Genomic DNA, 20,000 nt, shown 5'->3' on the forward strand with positions numbered 1-20,000 from the left:
CAGAGAAGGGGGAGCATGCCGGGAGAAGAGAGGATCAAAATAAAGGTGTAACTGACAAAATGCGGATTTTGCCCCAAACTTTCTGAGATGATGGAAAAATAGAAATGGCTAGAAGATGCATCAGAGAGGCAGACATAGAGGTGTGTGCGTGTGTGTGTGTGTGTGTGTGTGTGTGTGTGTGTGTGTGCATGTGCACATGCTGCACTGTACATCTGTCCAGACTTACACACTGAAAAGTGCCTAATGAGAAGAATGTACAGTCAAGTGTGCATCATCAGGGGCTTCCACAAAGAGAGGGAGAGAGAGAGAGAGAGAGAGAGAGAGAGTAAAAGCGATACAGGTATCAGAAACAAACAAAAGAGACAAGACCTTGTGATCTCCCTGGACCCACAATCAGATCACTTCTTCAGTCACTGCCCGCAGTCTTGGGGTAACACTGGATAATCGTCTGTCATTCTTCCCACACATCGCTAACCTCACTCGCTCTCGTCGATTTCCTCTTTATAACTTCAAAAGAATTCGCTCATTTCCTTCTTCACAGGCCACTCAGGTGTTTGTTTGGTTCCTTGTTATTTCAATACTGCAACTCCCTCCTGGCAGATCTGCCTCTGTCCACTATTCGTCCTCTACAGCTGATCCAGAATGCAGTAGAACGCTTTCATTTCAACTTTACCAAGTTCTCCAACACCACCCCCCTCCCCCGCTCCCTGCACCGGCTTCCTGTAGCAGCCCGCATCAAGTTCAAAACCCTGATGCTCGCCTACAAAGCTAAAAACAGCCCAGCACCCACTTACCTCTCAGCTCTAATCACACCCCGCACCACACCGCGTTTTCTCCGATCCTTCAGCTTTGCTCAGCTGTTCCCATCATCTCTCAGGGATCGAAGAAGACATGCACCCAGACTCTTTTCCGTTCTTGCACCTGGGTGGTGGAATGAACCTTCTTTTTGATGGTCGTTCAGCTAAGTCTCTGGCAATCTTTAAACAGACGCGTTTGATTCTTCAGTACCTGGGTTAAGTCCGGGATTGGGACTGGCAATGGATCCAGTAGTTGGGGTTTGTGCATTGGGTGGGAATTAAACCCAGGCCAGTATAAAACCGTATCCTGCTGTGAAGCATGGTGGTGGTAGCATCATGTTCGAAGTTATCTTTTGCTTCAGAGCTTTAGAGTTCCTGCACCATGTATGCCCATGGTGAAAGAAGATTCTTAAACTATTATATTCATAAATTACCAGTAAAAATAATTTAATTGTTGAACCAAATGATCACATTTCTCATATCAGACATCAGGACCAGAGTCTCAGCTCCACTTACCACACGTCTGATTTGGAGTCGTAACCTCGGTGCCCGAGAACCTCTGGACTCATATAATATGGCGTTCCTGTGAACGTAGTGGCGAGGTCACATGACCCCATCAGGAGGCATGACACGCCAAAATCACCTGTCGAGAACACACCAAGCCTTATTTCATCACTCGCTGTCTCACTCACTGACACATGTCACTTCTCACTTAAATTCAGCATTCTGTTCGGGCAGTAGGAGCTAATGCTCTTGCTAAAATAATAGTAAAGTTTTCGTTTCTATAGCAACAGTTTATTCAAAGAGAAAGGAAAGAGAGGCTGAAGAGGGAACGAGTGTTTATTGCTGATATAACACCTGAGAACATGAGCTAACTTTTGTGCACAAATGTTCCTCAACATTCAATGTGAAAAAAAAACAAAAGTATGATGTGCATTTAGGAATAAAAATTGAAACTGTAAAGTCTAACACTGTAGGTGGAATAAGAGGAATAAAGCACTCGCGGTTCTTTAACCTCGACCTCGTCTGACTTGTGAGAGCTCACCGATCTTTACCATGTTCTTCCTTAGGAACACGTTCTTGGTTTTCAGGTCCCTGTGTAGAATCCGTCTGGTGAGGAAATTCAAACACACACACACACACACACACAAGTGAAGAAGTGAAGGGCATGGAGCTCTGAGCATACGCTCGTCTGGTGTGTGTGAGAGATGAGGTGGGGTGAGGTTCTTCACCTCTCGTGCATGTAGTCGACCCCCAGCAGCAGCTGAACCAGCCAGTCCATGATCTGAGACTCAGACAGAGCTTCTCCTGAGACTCGCAACTGCTCCAGCTTATACTCCAAATCCCCGTCCTGAGACACACACACACACACACACACACACATTTATTGTTTATTGTTCCAGTCTATCTCTCTCTCTCTCTCTCTCTGTCTCTGTCTCTCTCTCTGTCTCTCTCCGTCATTTCCGTGACCGCACATAGCATCAGAAACCTCACTCATGTTCCAGTTGACCCCCTCATTAATTATATGAAGTGTGTGTGTGTGTGTTGTAAAAGAAAGTGTATTAGTGTTTAGTACTGACGCGAGCGGGTCAGTTGTCACTTTTATACTCTCTCTAAATAAATAAACAAATAAATAAAAGGAGGAAATAAAGGTGTGGAGAGAGAGAGAGAGAGACTCCTAACATCCTTCCTTCTCCTTTCTTCTGTCCAACTCTTAATCTCTTTGTCCTTCTCCACCTCCCCATAACTCTCTGTCTTTCTGTCTCGTTCTCTCACTCCTTCTTCTCCCTCTTGTTTTTGTTCTCAGTGTGTTTGTCTCTCTTTCTCTTCCTTCTTCCCCTGCGCTTCTCTCTATCCTATCCCTCTTTCTGTCTCTCCTTCCCCACCTCCAGTTCCTCCCATCACCCATCCTCAGAATATCCCTCCTCCTCCTACTCTGAGATCAGATGAAGGGATCCCCTCCTCCGTGTGTAATAGGAAGCCTCGCGCGCAGCCTCCCAGTGTGACATTCTGTAATCCAGAGCGCAGATGAGATTAAAACCAGCCACTCGTTTATGTAATCCATCTTCCTCAGAGTAATGAGACTCGTCTCCTGTCTCAGCGAGCCGTGCCGCACACGCCGCATCACACGCCGCGAAGGAGAGCAACAGTTCCTGCTCGCTGCCGTCTGTAGAACCTGCTCAGGTGACCCAGGTGAAAAGGTCCACTTAATGTAAGCGCTATTAGAGGTCATTTAATTCATTTAAAAATGATAAACGTTTCTACCATGTGAAAGCTCATTCTTTAAGGGTTCTGGACAAACCTCTGTGTGGGTTCCACTACAAAGAGAACTGATCAGAGAACAATATTTGTACAGGAACCAGGGAGCATTTCAGGGGTTTTTCATCAATTTAAAGGTTCTTATGTCCAACAGGGGAATGCTATGCCATACAATTATAAATAAATAAACAAAAAGAATTCGGGTATCTCCAGAGAGACAACTAAAGAACGTTTATACATTTACAGCTTCAACATCAGCGTGAGGTAGTGATTTGAATTGATTTAACAAACTGTCTTGCTGGTAAAGTAATTCAGAAGTCTGTGTATAGGGTTAAGTTTTGCTCCTCCTAGCATGTGAAATGTTCTTAAATCTAGACAAACCTATGTACGAGGGTGAGTCAAAAATGATCCGCACGTGGCCTCCGAGTGGCACACTGGTAAAGTGCCAGCACTATCATCTGGAGATCGCACGTTCAAATCCCCGGGTGATGCTGTAACCTCTCGCAGCCGGAGGTCTAGAGAGAGCTGATTGGCCGAGCTCTCTCAGAGGGGAGGGGGGAGGGGTGTTTAGTGCTCCCACATCAATCACGGCTCTACAGCCAATCAGGGGCGTCTGTAGTAGTAGCCTTGATGTGGGAGCCCCCTAGTGACGGGGAGGAATTGGACACGACTATATTAGGGAGAAAATCGAAGAAAATAAAATATAAAATAAAAAAATTATCCGCACTCTGGTTATATTAAACTTTCTGGTGGCTGCACTGTCTTATCAGCAGTGGTGTCAAAAGTATTCACATTCATTACTTGAGTAGACGTACAGTATAGATACTAGGGTTTTAAAAAGACTTCTTTAGAAGTTGAAGTATCAACTCAAGCTTTTTACTCAAGTAAAAGTGTAAAAAATCCTGGTTTCAAAACTACTTAAAGTATAAAAGTAAAAGTAACATGAGGGGAAAAAGCATTAAGGATAAAAGCTTAGGCTGTGCCACGGGTCTATATACTGCACTAACACCTCATAAAAAAAGAAAAAGAAAAATGTGTTGTTGTTTTGTTGTATTTTTAACGACCATAGTGATTTGGGATTCTGTATATGGCAATTGAAAAAGAATGCGTTTTAGTACAATGCAAATACATTAAAAAACCATATATGTGTACTACTGAGCATTAACATGTTTCATGGAGAAGAAGATATGATAACTAGTTGCCTTTAAGTATTTTAATGGTGCAAAAAGTCAAACTTCAGAGGCGTGTCATCGGTAACCTTTATTGGAATGTAAATGTACATCCAAGCTTAGCTGCAGGAATCTGTGAGGGCAACATACAGGAAAATTAGTGCACCCAGGACAGGCTTAGTAACAATTACCCCTGTGTGGTTGTCTACAATAAACATTAGTGCTGTCAGAATGAAGGATTAATCCAAGTGATTCATCAAAAAAAAATTATATATACATCTTCGTCTACTTATCACAACCTTATCAACTGGAAATGCTATTTTTTTTCGAACGTCCTTGCTGGAGTGTGTGACGTGACATCATGTGCAGGTGCGATGGATTGCGTACCAACCAATAGGGTGTCGGAATGGTGTGTTTATACTTCTCATCCAACCACAATCAAATTCGCTCCATCCGGATGGCCCGATTTATCCAGATGTTTTTTGTTTTGTTTTTGTTTTTTGAATGACAAGCTAAAATAAAATAGGAGTAACGAGGCTATTTTTAAAATGTAAGGAGTAGAAAGTACAGATAATTGTGTGAAAATGTAAGGAGTAGAAGTAAAAAGTCAGCTGAAGAATAATTATTCCAGTAAAGTATAGATACCCAAAATTTCTACTTAAGTAAGGTAATAAAGTATTTGTACTGCGTTACTTGACACCCCTGCTTATCAGCGCTCTCCGTTCGAGGCTCCTGTCTCCCCAGTCACTGCTGTGAAGGTGTGTGTGTGTGAACGTGTTATATCAGGTCATTTGTATCTGCGACATGAGCAAATATGGATGCCACACTTGTGATTTGTAAGAAAAAAAGCTTTTGATTATCTGCAAACAAGTTTTGGAGCGACACTCTAAGGATGGTGAGAGTTTCTTAAAGAGAATCATTCAAGGTTCAAGATTCAAAGAACTTTATAAATCCCAAAGGGAAATTGGATTCATTACCACGTGCCTGAGAGTAAACGACGACTGAGAGTATGGAACGGAAACATCATCAATCGCACACAGAGAAAAAAGTTCAAAAGTCAACGATCAGCTGGGAAGTTAATCAATGCTTACAGTTTTCTGTGATTCTCAAGCGTCCAGAAGTATTATTATCAGGAAAAAGGTTCAACAATCAACAGCGCTCGTTACAGTGAGACGCTTATTGAAGAGCTGAAGACTAAACTTCAGATTAAACACTGAGGGCGGTGTGATCTCACGTGACGATGCACATCCGTACACTTTTACACCACACTGGCGACACTCTGAGGTGTTAAAACATCTTCACTATAGTCCTGATCTCACGCCATCAGACCTTCACCTGTCTGGTCTCCTGAAAGCAGAACTACGAGGACAAAAATTCCCTTCTGATGAAGACGTGAAGACAGCACGCATTCGTGGCTCAGAGCTCAGCTATAAACGTTTTTTTTTTTCATAAACAATTAAATACGATAGCATGTTGACAGACAGACAAAGTGTTGAAAAATTGAAAAGCACGTACAGGATTTGTCTTCTCTAAAGGTTCATCAAAACAAATTCTACAGCCAGAGTGCAGAAACCTTTGGACTCATGCCCGTAGAATTTCTTAATATAACAATATACAGTATAATAATTAAATAAATGTAACTATATTCATAATATTTCCACTTGCTAAGTTATAATCTTTTCTGGTATTCACTACATTTCCCTTTGTTTAAGAAATTCAACCCAGAAATCCAGGAGGAAATATCACATCAGCTTGTGTGTTTGATAATAAAGGTCAAAGTGAAACTCCTGCCTCTATCTCTAGACTATTTACAGGTTACATTTAACCATTAAAAGGTACATTTATCATAGGGACAGGAACATCAGAAATACTGCCATAATAACTGTCCCGTTGCCATGGGAACCTTTAATCAAATATAAAAGACAGACATGCTAATGTCAAAGGTCAAAATGGATAGAATGAAACACACGCTATGGTTACGAGACACAATGGCTTGTCGGAAGGTCACATAATAAAGGCAAGTTTCAATTCATGTGAGAGGAACAGGAGTGTAAACGAGCGCAAAAGGCCGAATGTAGAACTGGGGCAGATGTGCTGGAAGTAAGAGGGAAGAAAAAGTGATGAAGGAAATGAGATTGACCTCTGGAGCACACATGAGCGTCATTAGCTGCACATCGGTCTGATCTCTCAAATGTACTGAGTGGACAGGGCAAATGGAGGAATAGGGCAGTGTGGAAATCCACCTCCAGCTTCAGGGCTGAGAAGAAACCAGACCAAATATAAACCTGAGCAAAAGATTTCCCAGTCCAGATTTTAGGTGGTCTATAAAATAACTGGTAAAACGATAAGCCTTGAGCAAGATGAATCTAAAGCGCTACAGACCAGACAAACATCACCCAGAGGAAAAATAGTCCAGGCTGAAGAACAGTCCCATCTAAATGTAGTTTTTATAGACTAAATTAGAGATATGACCCCAGATCCTGTTTGCTATCACAATTGTTCCAATCCTATGCATGGCTCTGCTAAATATCTAACATCTGAGAGAAAAACTTAGCAAAAGTTAACATTTTTTTTTTTTTTTAAGAAAAATTCAACAAGGCGGAGTTCCTTCTATAAATGACATGTAACTTTGTTACATTGAAACCATTTGGAACCTATGAGGAAATAATTTCTACTCATTTGTGAACTAAAGCATCTCCTATACTGTAGGTGAACCCCTGACCACCACATCCATATGGCGCTTCAGCAAACTGTTACAAACACACAGTTGTAGGGAATGTGTCTTCATTTGGTGGCGTTACAGTTCCCCTTTACTGGAAATAACAGGAACTGACCGAACCCTTATCCAGCGTGATGACGCCCCTGTGTGATCCATGAAGACATGATGTGTTTAGAGTGTGTTGGAGTGGAGGATCTTGAGTGTCCTGCACAGACCTGCTCAACCCCACTGAACCATCAGCTTTGGGATGAACTGGAACCTCGTTAACATATGAACATTAGTACCTGAGCTCATTATTATAGAGTGTGTGAATGAACACCAATCCCCAAGGCCATGGTCCAACATCTAGGAGAAAGTGTAACCAGGCCAGGGCAAGGCAAACCACTATCACTGCAAACCAGATAAGGTCAAAAAACTATTAAAATCTGATGATCCTAGTCTAGACCAGACTTAGATCTAGAAAAGATCTAGTTTAATTAAACGAAAAAAATTTAAATAGAATTTAAAAAAATTTAGTCCAGATTAAATTAAAGCTCAAAAGAACAAAAGCCAGGTTACCTCACAGAATTCTGTGATGATACAGAAAGTGTCTCTCTCCAGGAAGCTGGTGTAGAACCTTAAGATGGCTGGGTGATGGAGCTGTGAGAGGAGCTGAGCTTCCTGCGTGGCCTTCACCGTCTCATCCGGCTTCAGATCCCCCACCGGGATCTCCTTCAGAACTTTACTGCACCACAAAGCACACACATTTATAGTAAACTGGAAATTTCATTCCATCCCTGGAGATTCTCCTTACCATCACTAACACCACCTCAGAGCAAAGATTGAAATGTTGGCCCGAGCAGAATATATAAAGGTTAAATATAAGTGTTTCCTGAAGTCTCTTACACACTCTGGCCCTGTTCCGACTTTCTCCAGTTCCTCTGCGGGATGTTGAGATGCTCAGCCCTGACCTTTAAGAGTCTGACATTTACCGCTTCATTTCATAAAGTGAAATTAAGAAGAATTTTCCACCTAATTAATCTCAATAGGAATGCATTAATGATTGAAGAAAGTAAAATTAATGGAAGAGGCTTTTAGCTGTTAGAGGTTTGACGTGTTAAAGTATTGCTAATTACTCTCAATGTTATATGACTGAACGCTTTAGTAGGTGATTTAATTAAAAAATATTAGAATGGGCAAAAATATAAGGTCAGGGTAAAGGGGTGGGGATAGTGAAATTTGTATTTATTTGGATGTTTGTTTATTACAAATGTATTCATTAAAAAAAAAAAATTATTACAACCAAAACCCACCACAAGGCTTGTCATCATTTGAAAAAATGTATATGTTCATAAAATTTCAAACTAGTTATGTTCTTAAAAGGTCTTCCAGTCTAGCCTGCAGATGCTAATCTACTGAGTAAATGCTAAACTAGCAACGCTGAGATAACCTAATTAAAATAAGATGGTGATGATGGTGACAGAGTGAACGGTAGTGAAGGAAAGCATTTTGTCTTAGTTTTATTAATGAGTGACAGCTAACCTGAAGAGAAATCCAACCCAGTATGCAAAAACTGCTAGTGAGAAAAAAAAAAAAGAAAACTAACCTAGCAGGCAAAAGCTAACCTAGCAAGCTAAAGTTCAACTAGAAAGAGAAATCTAACCTAGCAAGGGAAACCTTACAAAATAAAAATGTCTTGTTCTATTGGTTCTAGAGGTAGCCTTTTATTCTCGAGGTTTTAGGAAGTTATTTCTTGAATTAAGCAAAATTATCTGCAAATAGAACAAGACATTTTAGCTTTCTATTTTAGTAACGTTTGACTGGAAATGTTTATTGTAGATTTATTCTAAGAAATCAGACATGCATTTGACTATACTTTAAAATTTCACTTGATAAGACTTGCATTTTTGCAGTGCAACAGAGAAATGTAACCTAGCACCTAAAACTCTGAGCTAGCAAGCAAAAGCTAATCTAATAACAGAAAGTTAAGCTTGTGAGAGAAATTTAACCTAGCAATTAAGAGGTAATTTACGAAAAGAGAAAAAAAAATCCTGTAAGCTTTCTTCTCAGGTTTTTACTTGATAATTAGACATGGTTTAAACTAAACACATAGCAAGTTAAGGCTAACCTAGCAACTTGAAGCTAACTTTTCTCTGTTTTATTTACTTGTTTGTGTTATTTACGTGTTTTGAAATGTTAAGTGACTTGTTTTATGTTTGAAGAGTTTCTAGGTAGTTTGAGTGATGAGCAATCACAGTATCAGATGAAGTTATTAACATTTTACCTTTGTTAACTTAAATATCAGCCGAGGCTGACCAGACACGACCGGAATTTTATTTTACATTCCAGCATTGTATAGTTATTCACTTCCTGTTTGTGAAGTCGCCCTTTCCTGTGCACGGGCACGCTGGTGTGCCATTTAGCAAAGGTCAGCTCGCTCTTCCTGTTCTATTCACGCCTTTCTCTCTTTAGCCCGTCGTTCCCCTTTTACCTCGCTGAAGTTTCATGCTGCAGTTAAGCGAGCCCAATTTAAGCGTGTTTTTCCCTTCAAGTGTTCGAAGCGGTGCATTTATTAGACGAGAATTGGCTTTGGGAATCTGGAAGCAGGCGTTTTATTCTTCTGAACCATTTTTCTTCTGTTGCTCTGAGCTCTGTTTCCAGCCTCTGGATGAAAAGAATCAGTCTTCTGCATTTAAAATGAGATCAAAGCTTAACTAAATCATGAAGATCATTTATCTGCGCGGAATAAAGCAGCACTGCGGGTGGTGCAGAGGAGGGAAAAAAACAGCAAAATAAGGGATATTATTTTTCCTGTTGTTGTTTTCAGGAGTGAGAGACACTGCGCTTTATTCTGTACCAGTTAAACTTTCTTCGTTCTTACATTCAACTAAATACAGTAACCCTCAGAGAAAGGAATCAAACACAGTGGTGTGATGAAGCCGAGTTTTTGTTACCACCTGAAAGGTGATTGTTTTCCTGTAACAGCATGTTGCCAAGTGTTTTATTCCTCCACGAATACAACATATCTACTTTGTTCTCTTTAGTCTATCTATTCAAGTTAATAAGACAAAAGTTGCAGCAGGTCAAATTACGAAGAAACTTCAAACGCGGCGTAAACTCCTCTGAACACTTACAGTTAGAGTTTTTACTGTTGCAAAGCACTGACACCGGAGACTCCCACAACTTTTACTAAAACATATTCTTCTAAAATAAAAAACACCATCAGGACAATTACACGGTTTATGTGGAGCATCTGCCAAAGAATGGAGCTGTTACCATGGAAACAATAAGCTATTACAACAGGCAAGTGAATAAGAAAACATCTTGTCATGTTCTCATGTTACTGAGAAGAGTACAGTGTTACATTTTGAGAAATTCTTTCTTTCTTTCTTTCTTTAAAATGGAGTGTGTACAATTTTTTATAATTCTCAAATAATCCACTGCAAACTCACCCCCCCCCCAAAAAAAAATTGCTATAATTATACAGACTGAATAATTTACCAACAATCATATAACAATTTCAGATTTTTTAAAATTATTTACATAGGTGATCTTACTCGTCCTAGACACGAGCTATTCTTCCTCTCTTCGTGTTCTCCGCTGTTTATCAGATGTTACCCTGAATGCCAAACGGCCCTGAACCCATTTTCAATCTCAAACCAATTTACTGGAGTTCATCTTCTCAAATTTGGGTCAAGGACAGAGGGAAGCTCACCAAGACAAAAAAAAAACAAAAACACTTACATGCTGTGTGCTCCTCACATGCCCCTCATTGGGGCACTACTATCTCTTTTTAATTAGCTTGTATGGCCTGACCGTTACAAATAATAATTGTTTCTAATTGCCTGGTATGTTGCAATCAGGTCTCATTTAACCATGTTACCATGACAACCAACAGTCAGTTTATGCTTCACTGATGCAATTAAACTGTTTATTTTATTAAAATAAATTACAAAACTTTTTTTTAAAACTGGTGTGTGTGTGTGTGTGTGTGTGTGTGTGTGGTGCTGTTACAGAACTATACTGTAAATGACAACAGTAAGGTGGGGTGATGAAGCAAAAGCACGTTTACTACAAGAGAGTTGATTGTTTTCCTACAGCAGCATGCCCTGAAGTGTTTTATCTCTCTCCTACCATAGCAACTTGCCAATCAGTACAACTGATTTATTTAATAACGAAAGACACATCATCCTTATACGTGTGTATAATTAACAGTAAGTGCTTTACATTGTTAAAAAATACAGAGCTGCTAAAAGCACACATCCATGAAGTGACGATTTACGTCTGACCTGCACTACGGGATTTAATAAAATCCTAGAATAATGTTAAAGATGTAATAATACATTTCACTTATCTTCATTGGGTTTCCAGTTATTTCTTAAACAGGTCTTTTTTTGGAAGAGAATGATTTTATGACACATATTTTGTAGAAGAAAATACCCCAAGAATTTAGAGCGCAAATTTTCATTTATTTATGTTTTTTTTTTTAAAAAAAGGAACTATGAAATAAACTATAGAATCAAAATTATATTGTACAGACAATGTGTAACATTTATGTTCAGTATATACAGCATATATAGTACTGTACATACAGTTAGATTAATAATTCTGTGGTTCTGAAAATCCCGTGTTCATTTCTGAAAATAAAATAAAACTTGTGCCCCAAATTCTTGTCTTTTTTTATACATTTTATTAAAGATGTATGTGGTATAAATATTCTGCCCCAGAAAAAGACGAGTTCAAAGGAATGACTGAAAGACCAATTTACTAGATAGATAGATAGATAGATAGATAGATAGATAGATAGATGTAATCACAATGTTTGGAGCTGAGCAGGGCTGCTTTATTATGCGGAGCACCTACATATGAATACATTCAATAAAAAAATCAATTCCGTGAGCGCGTTTCAAATATTTGAACGCAGTCGTGTCCCATTTCTCATCGGGTCTCAGGAGGCCAAGGGAAATTTGGTCTCGAATCCAGAAATAGCAGCGCGCACGAGCAAATAAGCGAGCGAGGGCAATAAATTCTGAACCACAGAGACTTGACAGCCTCGTTCGACCCCGGAGCTTCACTAACCCTCGGCGAAGCAGGTCACAGTGTGTTTACTTCTAAACACTGGTACTGTACGCTGCTCTACTAGTTTAGGGTTATGGCTGGAAACTTTCTCCTCCTCAAAGGGAACAACATACACACAATAAAGTCTGGTTTGTGATCTGGAGCAAAGCTCTAGAGGTCTGTGTTTACCTTCTCGTAGCCCTCTGTGGGGATTTCGCTCAGTGTGATCTCGTTTCTCATATGTCTCGCTCTAAACTCTTCTGTCCGTCCTGAAGATCAACACAGCTTTACTGTTGGAAAGCACTGACACTGCAGACTCCTTCCATATAAATGTTACATGAACACATTCCTCCGTACGCAAAACTTAAGCGTGTTAGGATCGAGCCGTTACTATAGAAACAGTGATGTGTCAGAACGTGAGCGTTAGTGTAACCCTGGGATTGTAGCTACACTACTCTCGGTGCTGCTGTTACAGAAAACTCATCCCTTTAACGCAGACTGTGTACTGTAGATCTTACTACAGATGTTTGTCTCTTACAGACAGCTAGAGTAGAGAAGACTGTTTTGTACGTTGATAAATGAAGCAGGTCAGAAAATCGGCCAGTTTGATTACACGAGGGTTTACTGGAGGAAGCAGATGAACCATTAATGCAGCCCCAGATCTGTCACACAGCTCAGGGAGAGAAGCAGGGGGATGAGAGAGAGAGAGAGAGAGAAAGAAAGTATAAGAGAGGGGAGGGGCACGAGAGAGAGAGAGAAGGAGAACGAGATCATTAGAGAGAGAGAGAGATAGAGGAAGATTATGAGATTAAAAGCCATGTTAACTGAAACATGGAGTTGGAGTCAGATGTGTCCTGCATCTGTGCTTTAGCTCAGTGCGATAATTCATGCACAGCGCTCATCTCATCCTGCTAATTATCTGTCAGGATCCAGACCAGACTTTATTTTCCATTTTTACTCCAATTTCTCACCTAACAGTTTTATTCCACACCAGCAGGGGTCTCCACCACCTTCACCTTCTCCATCCTCATCATTTCATCAGTTACTTGCTGGTTATGTTCTGCTGTATGTCTGTATGTATTTGTAGGCTTTAACATCTACATGTCCAGCGTTTGTTCTAGAATAAATTTAACTCCACCCTCTGGTTTTGTAATTGCGCGACACGGCTACACTAAGGCTATGTTCAGGTTAAAAGCCTCATCGCTCAATACAGGTGTTTTTGGTCAAAGCTTATTCGCATGTCATGACAGTTCACATTTATCATTACAAGTGACTTTTATCAAACTCTAATGTGACGCATCTGTCCTTCATACATCAATACGTCTTTACTCGCTCCATCTGGGATAGAACACGTCACATGTTTGTGCAAATACTCATTTATTTTAAACATTGGATGCGATTTTGGGAAAAAATCTGCTTGGGTTTTTGCTCCTGTGTATTGTGAGCACTAACTCGCTGTATTTGTGAAGGAAGAAAAAAATCCAGATGACTTGCTTTAGCTGTTTTAGTGATTACGGCTAGCACTGCTATCATGAATTCTGATCTGACTGTTCTCATTCAGGTCACATGACCGTGTATCGGAGATGTATCTAATCTAGGACCACGTATGAAAGTGTTCTTAAATCCAATATGAAAAATATCGGATTTGTGTGTTCAGATTGCCCTAAACAAATCATGATCACTTCAGGCAGGTAAAGTGATCGTAGCCTAATATAGCTAAAAAGGGGGCAGGAGTGGCTTACTGATTGAAAGGTTAGGGGTTCTAGCCCCATTGAGCAAGGGGTCCTATCAGCTCCAGGTGGCACCCTGGCTGACCTCAGCTCTAACAAATATTGGATCTTATCTTAAGTTACACTTACTTTAAACATCATCACTGAAGTCTGTAATCCCAATTTTTAACAAACCATTAGGTAAAACACAGTACGTACTGTAGCATTACAAGTCGACAACTTGAAAACTGCATTTTTTTTGGTAGTGGGCGGAGTCTACAGTATATACCAAAATGTTCTAAGAAAACTGCTCCAATAATGCTCTGGTGTTTATTAACTGAAGAGCTGAAGAACTTTGTTGCTGATGTTTCTTGGTTGAGGCGGAATTTATTAGCTTTCATGGGTTCCTTGTGAGAGCTTGCCTGGTGGTGCCCAATTCAGCTCCACTGAAGATCTCTTCTTCTGAGATCAGGTTTCTCGTGTGTCACAGCTGCTCATTCTTGGTTGTGTCAGGCTGGAGGATGAGTCTCAAGCAGGAGTTAAAGAAGATCTGGACTCTGCTGGTGTTAGTACTGTGGTTCTCCATGGCTCGGCTTCATATTGTACTGGCCTAAGACTTATCTTGCTCTTCAGAGACAGGACCTTTGAGGTTGAGATGTTCTTCATCTTGCTCATCACATCGTATCTATTACATTAATAATGTTTTTACTCGCAGCCAAGCTTTGACCAACCAAGTCAGTATGGTTGTTTTGTTTGTTTTTGACTAAAGATATTTATTCTAAAGTCACAAATAAGTAAAAAAAATCCCAGTGATTCCACTCAGACGCCTCTTTTCCGCTTTGATAAGGCGGCGTTTTAACATGCCTGTGCGTCCCACGAGGGGTTCCTCTCTGCTAAATTGGGCTCCTGTGTTCCTGCTGTTATTCACCAAAGTGCACGTCTACAACTCCAACATGAATCACAGCAGTCACTTTGACACCGACGCGCAGAAGCTTTTAGAGGTTTTTCTGTAGTGGTAAATATGAAGATAGGCGGAGGTTCTGTGAGGTGAGATCTCAGCAGGATGTGTGTGGAGACAGCAGGTTGCATCCGCCATTTCCAGGGGAAGACTCATTTACACAAATTTGTGTTTAAATTATATTAGTTATCCATCTTCAGCGCACACCCCTTTGATTTGTTAGTGTCCATGTGATTGACAGCGGACAGAGAGTATGCCCCTCCCACTCAGAGAACACCTCTGGATTCACGGCCGTGGCACTAAGCTGATGATCTCTTAAAGATTTAAAGAAAAACTCTGCAGTGCCACGGGTTTCAACAACACCTGGAGATAAAGTTTAGTTGTGATCTGTATCAGAGCTCTGTACTGGACTGAAAGTGTTTAAGGAAGAAAACATATTCACCGTCTCCAGCGTCTTTTTGTTTTCTGCATCTCTGATTTTTAAAAAAAAAAAGTACAGTAATAACTGTGAGAGACTGTACGTCCGCTCACTACAGTCAGTCAATCTAACTTTGCAATTAAATACGCTGCCATAAACAATCAGTGGAGTTTTTACTGCAGCTCCGACATCTAGTTATGGGAAGGAAAAGAGGCTGAGAAATTAATCTCAACGCCGCGCGAACGTTCAGCGGCTCATCGATTTCCTGTCATTGTTGTGATAAAGGTTACGTTTTAAACACAGATGCAAGAGGTTTTCTTTTCAAGGATGGCTAGCTCATTTGCAGAGGATGAGAACAGAACACACACACACACACACACACACACACAGCAGGAGGAAGTGCTGCTGATTTCAGAATTATAATCACTTTCCTTCGCTTTTTATCTTCATCATTGTCAGCTTGGCTTGTTACACAACACAGCGTTGTTTTGTCTCAAGCTACAATACAAAATCTTTTATAGACAAAAAAAAAAGTGATAAATTCATCTTAAACTAATTAACCTTTTATACCCTTTGTGTTTACCACCTGAATGTCTTACTCAGTTCTGCACAAACTCTCAAACAGTTTTTACAAAGAGTTCACGTTTTTTATAAATCACCCACATCAGCTCGTTAGCTCTTAATAAAACAACGACTCATTTTTTTTTAGATCTTTGAAGAAAGCAAGCACAACAGCTCCACCAAAAGGTTATAACAAAAACCCGTAAAATGGTGTGAAAAAGCAAGACAAGAAGTCTGGGGTTCATTTTTTCTCACATTGATTGGAGATTCATTTAGCCAATCAGTGAGGGTCATATGGGTGATCAAGAAAAGTGTGCCACGCCCCCTCGATCTCAGTATGACATCAGGAAAAGCATTACGAACTTGGAGTGATTTTAACAATTAGGAAACAGTTTCTATCCGACTATAAAATGCGTCCGATTACAAAATTCAGTTTTTTTTGGGAATGTCTGGATGCTGGATGTTTTAGATTTCCCAACTAATGTGACCTCATCTAAGATAAGAGCCTCCCCTGGCTTGTTGTTCAGCTCTGTTGTTCTCTGGAGGGGCGTGGCTCAGCAGTAGTTCATATACATAGACACTAAAATGGCATGTTTGGAGGTGGAGTGAAACAGAGGGAGTTTAAACTTGGAAAAACATTGAAAGTACTTCCTGGTAGTGATGGGAAGTTCGAATCAGTTTAGTGACTCGGTTCTTTGAACCTCGTTCATCAAAATGAACAAATCTTTTTTTGAGTCATTTCGTTAATTTTGTTCTTTTAAACAGAAATAAATAAAAATGTTGCGTTTTCAATAAAAAGACCCCCAATATGTTTACATACACAAATTTAGTCTATAGTTCCAGCAATGAAAATATTACGATGCAGCTAAGGACATGTTATAATAAACAGAATGAGCAGCTCATCTCTTATATCTTTCAGTCTGAGTCGTTCGTTCTTTTAAATCTATTGCATTGCATAGCGTCTAGGGGAGTCACGTGTCATAAGAACGAACGACTCGGGACTCGAAGAGTTAAAGTTCAATACTGTTTCCTGTATATAACATACGGAGGTTTTGCGATGCTTTGCGCATGCACGCCCAGTAGAAAATAAACGAATCACTCTCCGAGACGACTCGTTCATCTGAGTCATGTTAAAGATTCAAAAAGAACAAATCGTTCATGAACGACCCATCACTAGTTCCTAGATCCAAATGCTTTCCATTGCTTCTGCTTGGTCATTTTTGTCTCCAGGTATTTAACACTGATTATTTACGCACGATTGTAATACTGTACCATAATACGCAATGAGAAAGACGTAGAAGACAGGTCAGGTGTCACATGACCTGATACAACAGTCTGTTATGGTAGCACTTATAAAATAAGCTCTTTTTTTAAGCACTTTGCTATGCATTGGATATTGACACGACCTGCTGAGTGTGTGAGGTGTGTATTAAAGTTTTGGTAAAACCCCCAGCACATGGAGCTGAAACCTATTCCTGAGTCTGAGTACAGTGTGATTGAGTGAGTGAGTGTAACAGTGTAGGAGTTTGTGTAATAGTTTGCACCATGTCATCATTATCACACGTCACTAAGACCTGGTGATATAACACATGGCTCAGGACTAACAGCTTTTTACATTTCCACTTTCAAATATTAGGCCACACCCCCTCCCTGAGTCTGAGGCTGGTTTGGCATTACACTAAACTCTTTGCTTCAGACTGTTTATTTGATTGTTTAAAATCCTTGATGTCTGCCAAACTAAACTTTTAAACGTTGCTAGTTTCATCAGCCTCGGAGCTCCAGAGGAGAAAAACCTTCTCCATCCCTCTCACTGTCACATCTATACTTTTTGAAATCCCATGTTAATTCTAGGCTGAACACAGCTTTCTGGCAGCGCATGATAAAAAAAAAGAAAAAAGAAGAATCATAATCGAAGCCGGTCGAAGACGTTTGTGAAAAGAAGACTAATAATAAACGTGCTGCAAAAGCAAATGGCGAGCTGTTCTGCAGCGCTGGCTTCATGCTGATGATAAAGTTGTCTATTAGTAAAAGGTCATTGCGCTCAGAATGACGGCCCAGATGGGAAAAATCTCGGCTTGTGACACACTCAGAGTGTGACTGGGGTCTGTATCGACTCAGTAGGGCTGCCTTGAACAAGGTGCGACATGCTAATGAGCATCTGTGATGCTGTGTGTGTGTGTGTGTGTGTGTGTGTGTGTGTTTGCAGGCCTAACTTTGTCTATAGTAATGCAAGAATCTGAATGACATAACCTCCTAGCCAAAAACACGATACACTCGCATTTGAAGTGTGAACACTGAGGCAAACCAAATGATATACAATGATGATACAGATTTATCCTGCTGGCACGTAGCCATGAAAAAATGAAAACATGATCCTGGGATTATTTGAGAACTTTAATACTTTTTTTTAGAATTTTTTTTAACTGACTGAGAAAAAAACATGACAATAGGTTTGCATCATGCTGAACAATCCGAACCACACACACACACACACACACACTTAGTGTAGCAAAAAATGCTCAGTGGCTGGAAATCCTGCTGAAATACAGTCAGTTTACTGTGGACACATAAATGCAAATGTGTTTTGAACTCAATAAGTGTATCAAACACCACTGAACATCATTTTAACCCGGGGCCTACGTGTAGTCCCTGACTTACAGTATGATCTTTTGAGTTCTGAATTTCCACAGTTATGAACAGACTGCGGTTCTACTTCAGGTTCAATCACAGAAGTTGCTCACGTGTATTGTACAGAAAATAGACACTGCAGTGCATCAGATACCAATATTTACAATTCTGTACAATATTTTTAGTCTGTAAGTGAATGTATATAATGTCTAAAGTCTGGAATATTGTGTGTGTGGGGGGGGGCTCTGCGGAGGAAATGAGGCCTCACGGGTTTAAATGTAAAGCCGCCCCAGTGAAAGAAAAAAAAACACTTTAGTCTATTACAAATATGTTGAAATCCTCGATAGTACAGATATACTAACAATAAGTTGTACCATCAGGTAATATATAAAAAGTCTACTAACATCATGCTTTTACCAAATTTTGGAATTAAACTTTAAATATACTTCAAAATAATTGTATTATAGTACACTTTACAAAAATATATTATTGGAAAAAATATACTTTAAGTGAAAGTTTTGTTTAATTTCCAAAGTATACTTATTTAAACTTGTTTTTCAGTGTATTTTTGGTTTATTTATTTTTTTAAATATGCTCAAAATAATCATTGTACAAATGTACAAAAAGTACACATTAGAATAAAATGTTTAATATACAGTAGTCTCAGTATATTATCAGTTAAATGTAAATGTACTTATTCATATGTACTTATATTTAGTGCACTACTCTCTCGTCTTTTAGACTCGTTTGTGCGCGCTGAATCTCTCTCTCGCTCTCAAACTCTTTTTTGTGCGCTGTTTTTGCCCGTTCAAGATAATTTATGTTTGCACTCTCTCACTCTTCTGTGCGCTCACTGTCATAAAGCGAGACTTGCACAAACTGCAGCCGCGTTAGAACTCTGCAACTATTCCAGCCAACCAGAGACTAGAATCAGCGCGACACCAGGCTATCATCTGTCTCCTGATTGGCTCCTTGTGCAAATTAAATCTGTTGAACTCATGAACGAAATCTGCCTCTTAATTACTGATGTAATGCTTTTCAAAAACGTTATAGTGTAGAAAATGTACTTAGCATTTGTAAATGATCCTAAACACCTTTAGTGTACTAGAAATACATTTACAATACTGTAGTATAGAAGGTTGTGTGAACTGTATGATATAATAAAGTATATTTGTATTAACCATAAAGTGTACTTTTTTAGTATTTGTAATTGTCCAGAAGTATAACAGCTACTGCTGTAATAAGAATATACTCATAGTGTATTAACCATGTATTTGTAACTTAGTAAAAATAGCTGTAATGTACTTATAATACATTAAATATATACTTAAATTGTATTAATTACTGTCAGGTATGTACATTAGTACACACACAGGCATATACTTTAAGTGTACTAAGTATACTTAAGGTTGTTCCACTTTAGCACACAAAAGTATACTTAATACACTTCAAATTGTGCTTTTGAACAATTTAATTATAACTTAAATTCACTTAGTACAAAATTAGTTGTTCCAAAATAGCGAACTTCAAGTATACTAGTCATTAGTCTGGCTGCAAGTACATTTAAGTATGCTTTGGCACGCTAGGATTTAATATACTTAGCATACTCTTTTTTTTTTTTACTAGGGTGTCCTGATGGTGAATAATCCTAATTTTATTAAAATCCTAAACAAAACAGACTTCACAGTCCAATACGGTGGAAAACAGCTCTGAGACAAAATGGTGTCTGGGATTCCCCTCATGAT

General features: G+C 39.5%; 1 protein-coding gene across 1 annotated transcript in view; it reads right to left on the reverse strand.

The window, feature by feature from the left end:
- Positions 1-20,000, reverse strand: part of nek11 (NIMA-related kinase 11) — a 55,555-nt gene that overhangs the window by 31,364 nt on the left and 4,191 nt on the right. The window contains exons 2-5 of the mRNA XM_053490705.1: positions 7,503-7,668; positions 2,030-2,148; positions 1,843-1,907; positions 1,314-1,440 (exon numbers count right to left, since the gene is read on the reverse strand). Of these exons, the coding sequence (XP_053346680.1) occupies positions 1,314-1,440; positions 1,843-1,907; positions 2,030-2,148; positions 7,503-7,668 (477 nt within the window). The remainder of the gene's footprint in view (positions 1-1,313; positions 1,441-1,842; positions 1,908-2,029; positions 2,149-7,502; positions 7,669-20,000) is intronic.

Source organism: Clarias gariepinus, unplaced genomic scaffold, assembly GCF_024256425.1.
Source record: "Clarias gariepinus isolate MV-2021 ecotype Netherlands unplaced genomic scaffold, CGAR_prim_01v2 scaffold_30, whole genome shotgun sequence".
In the NCBI taxonomy this organism is placed as follows: Eukaryota; Metazoa; Chordata; class Actinopteri; order Siluriformes; family Clariidae; genus Clarias; species Clarias gariepinus.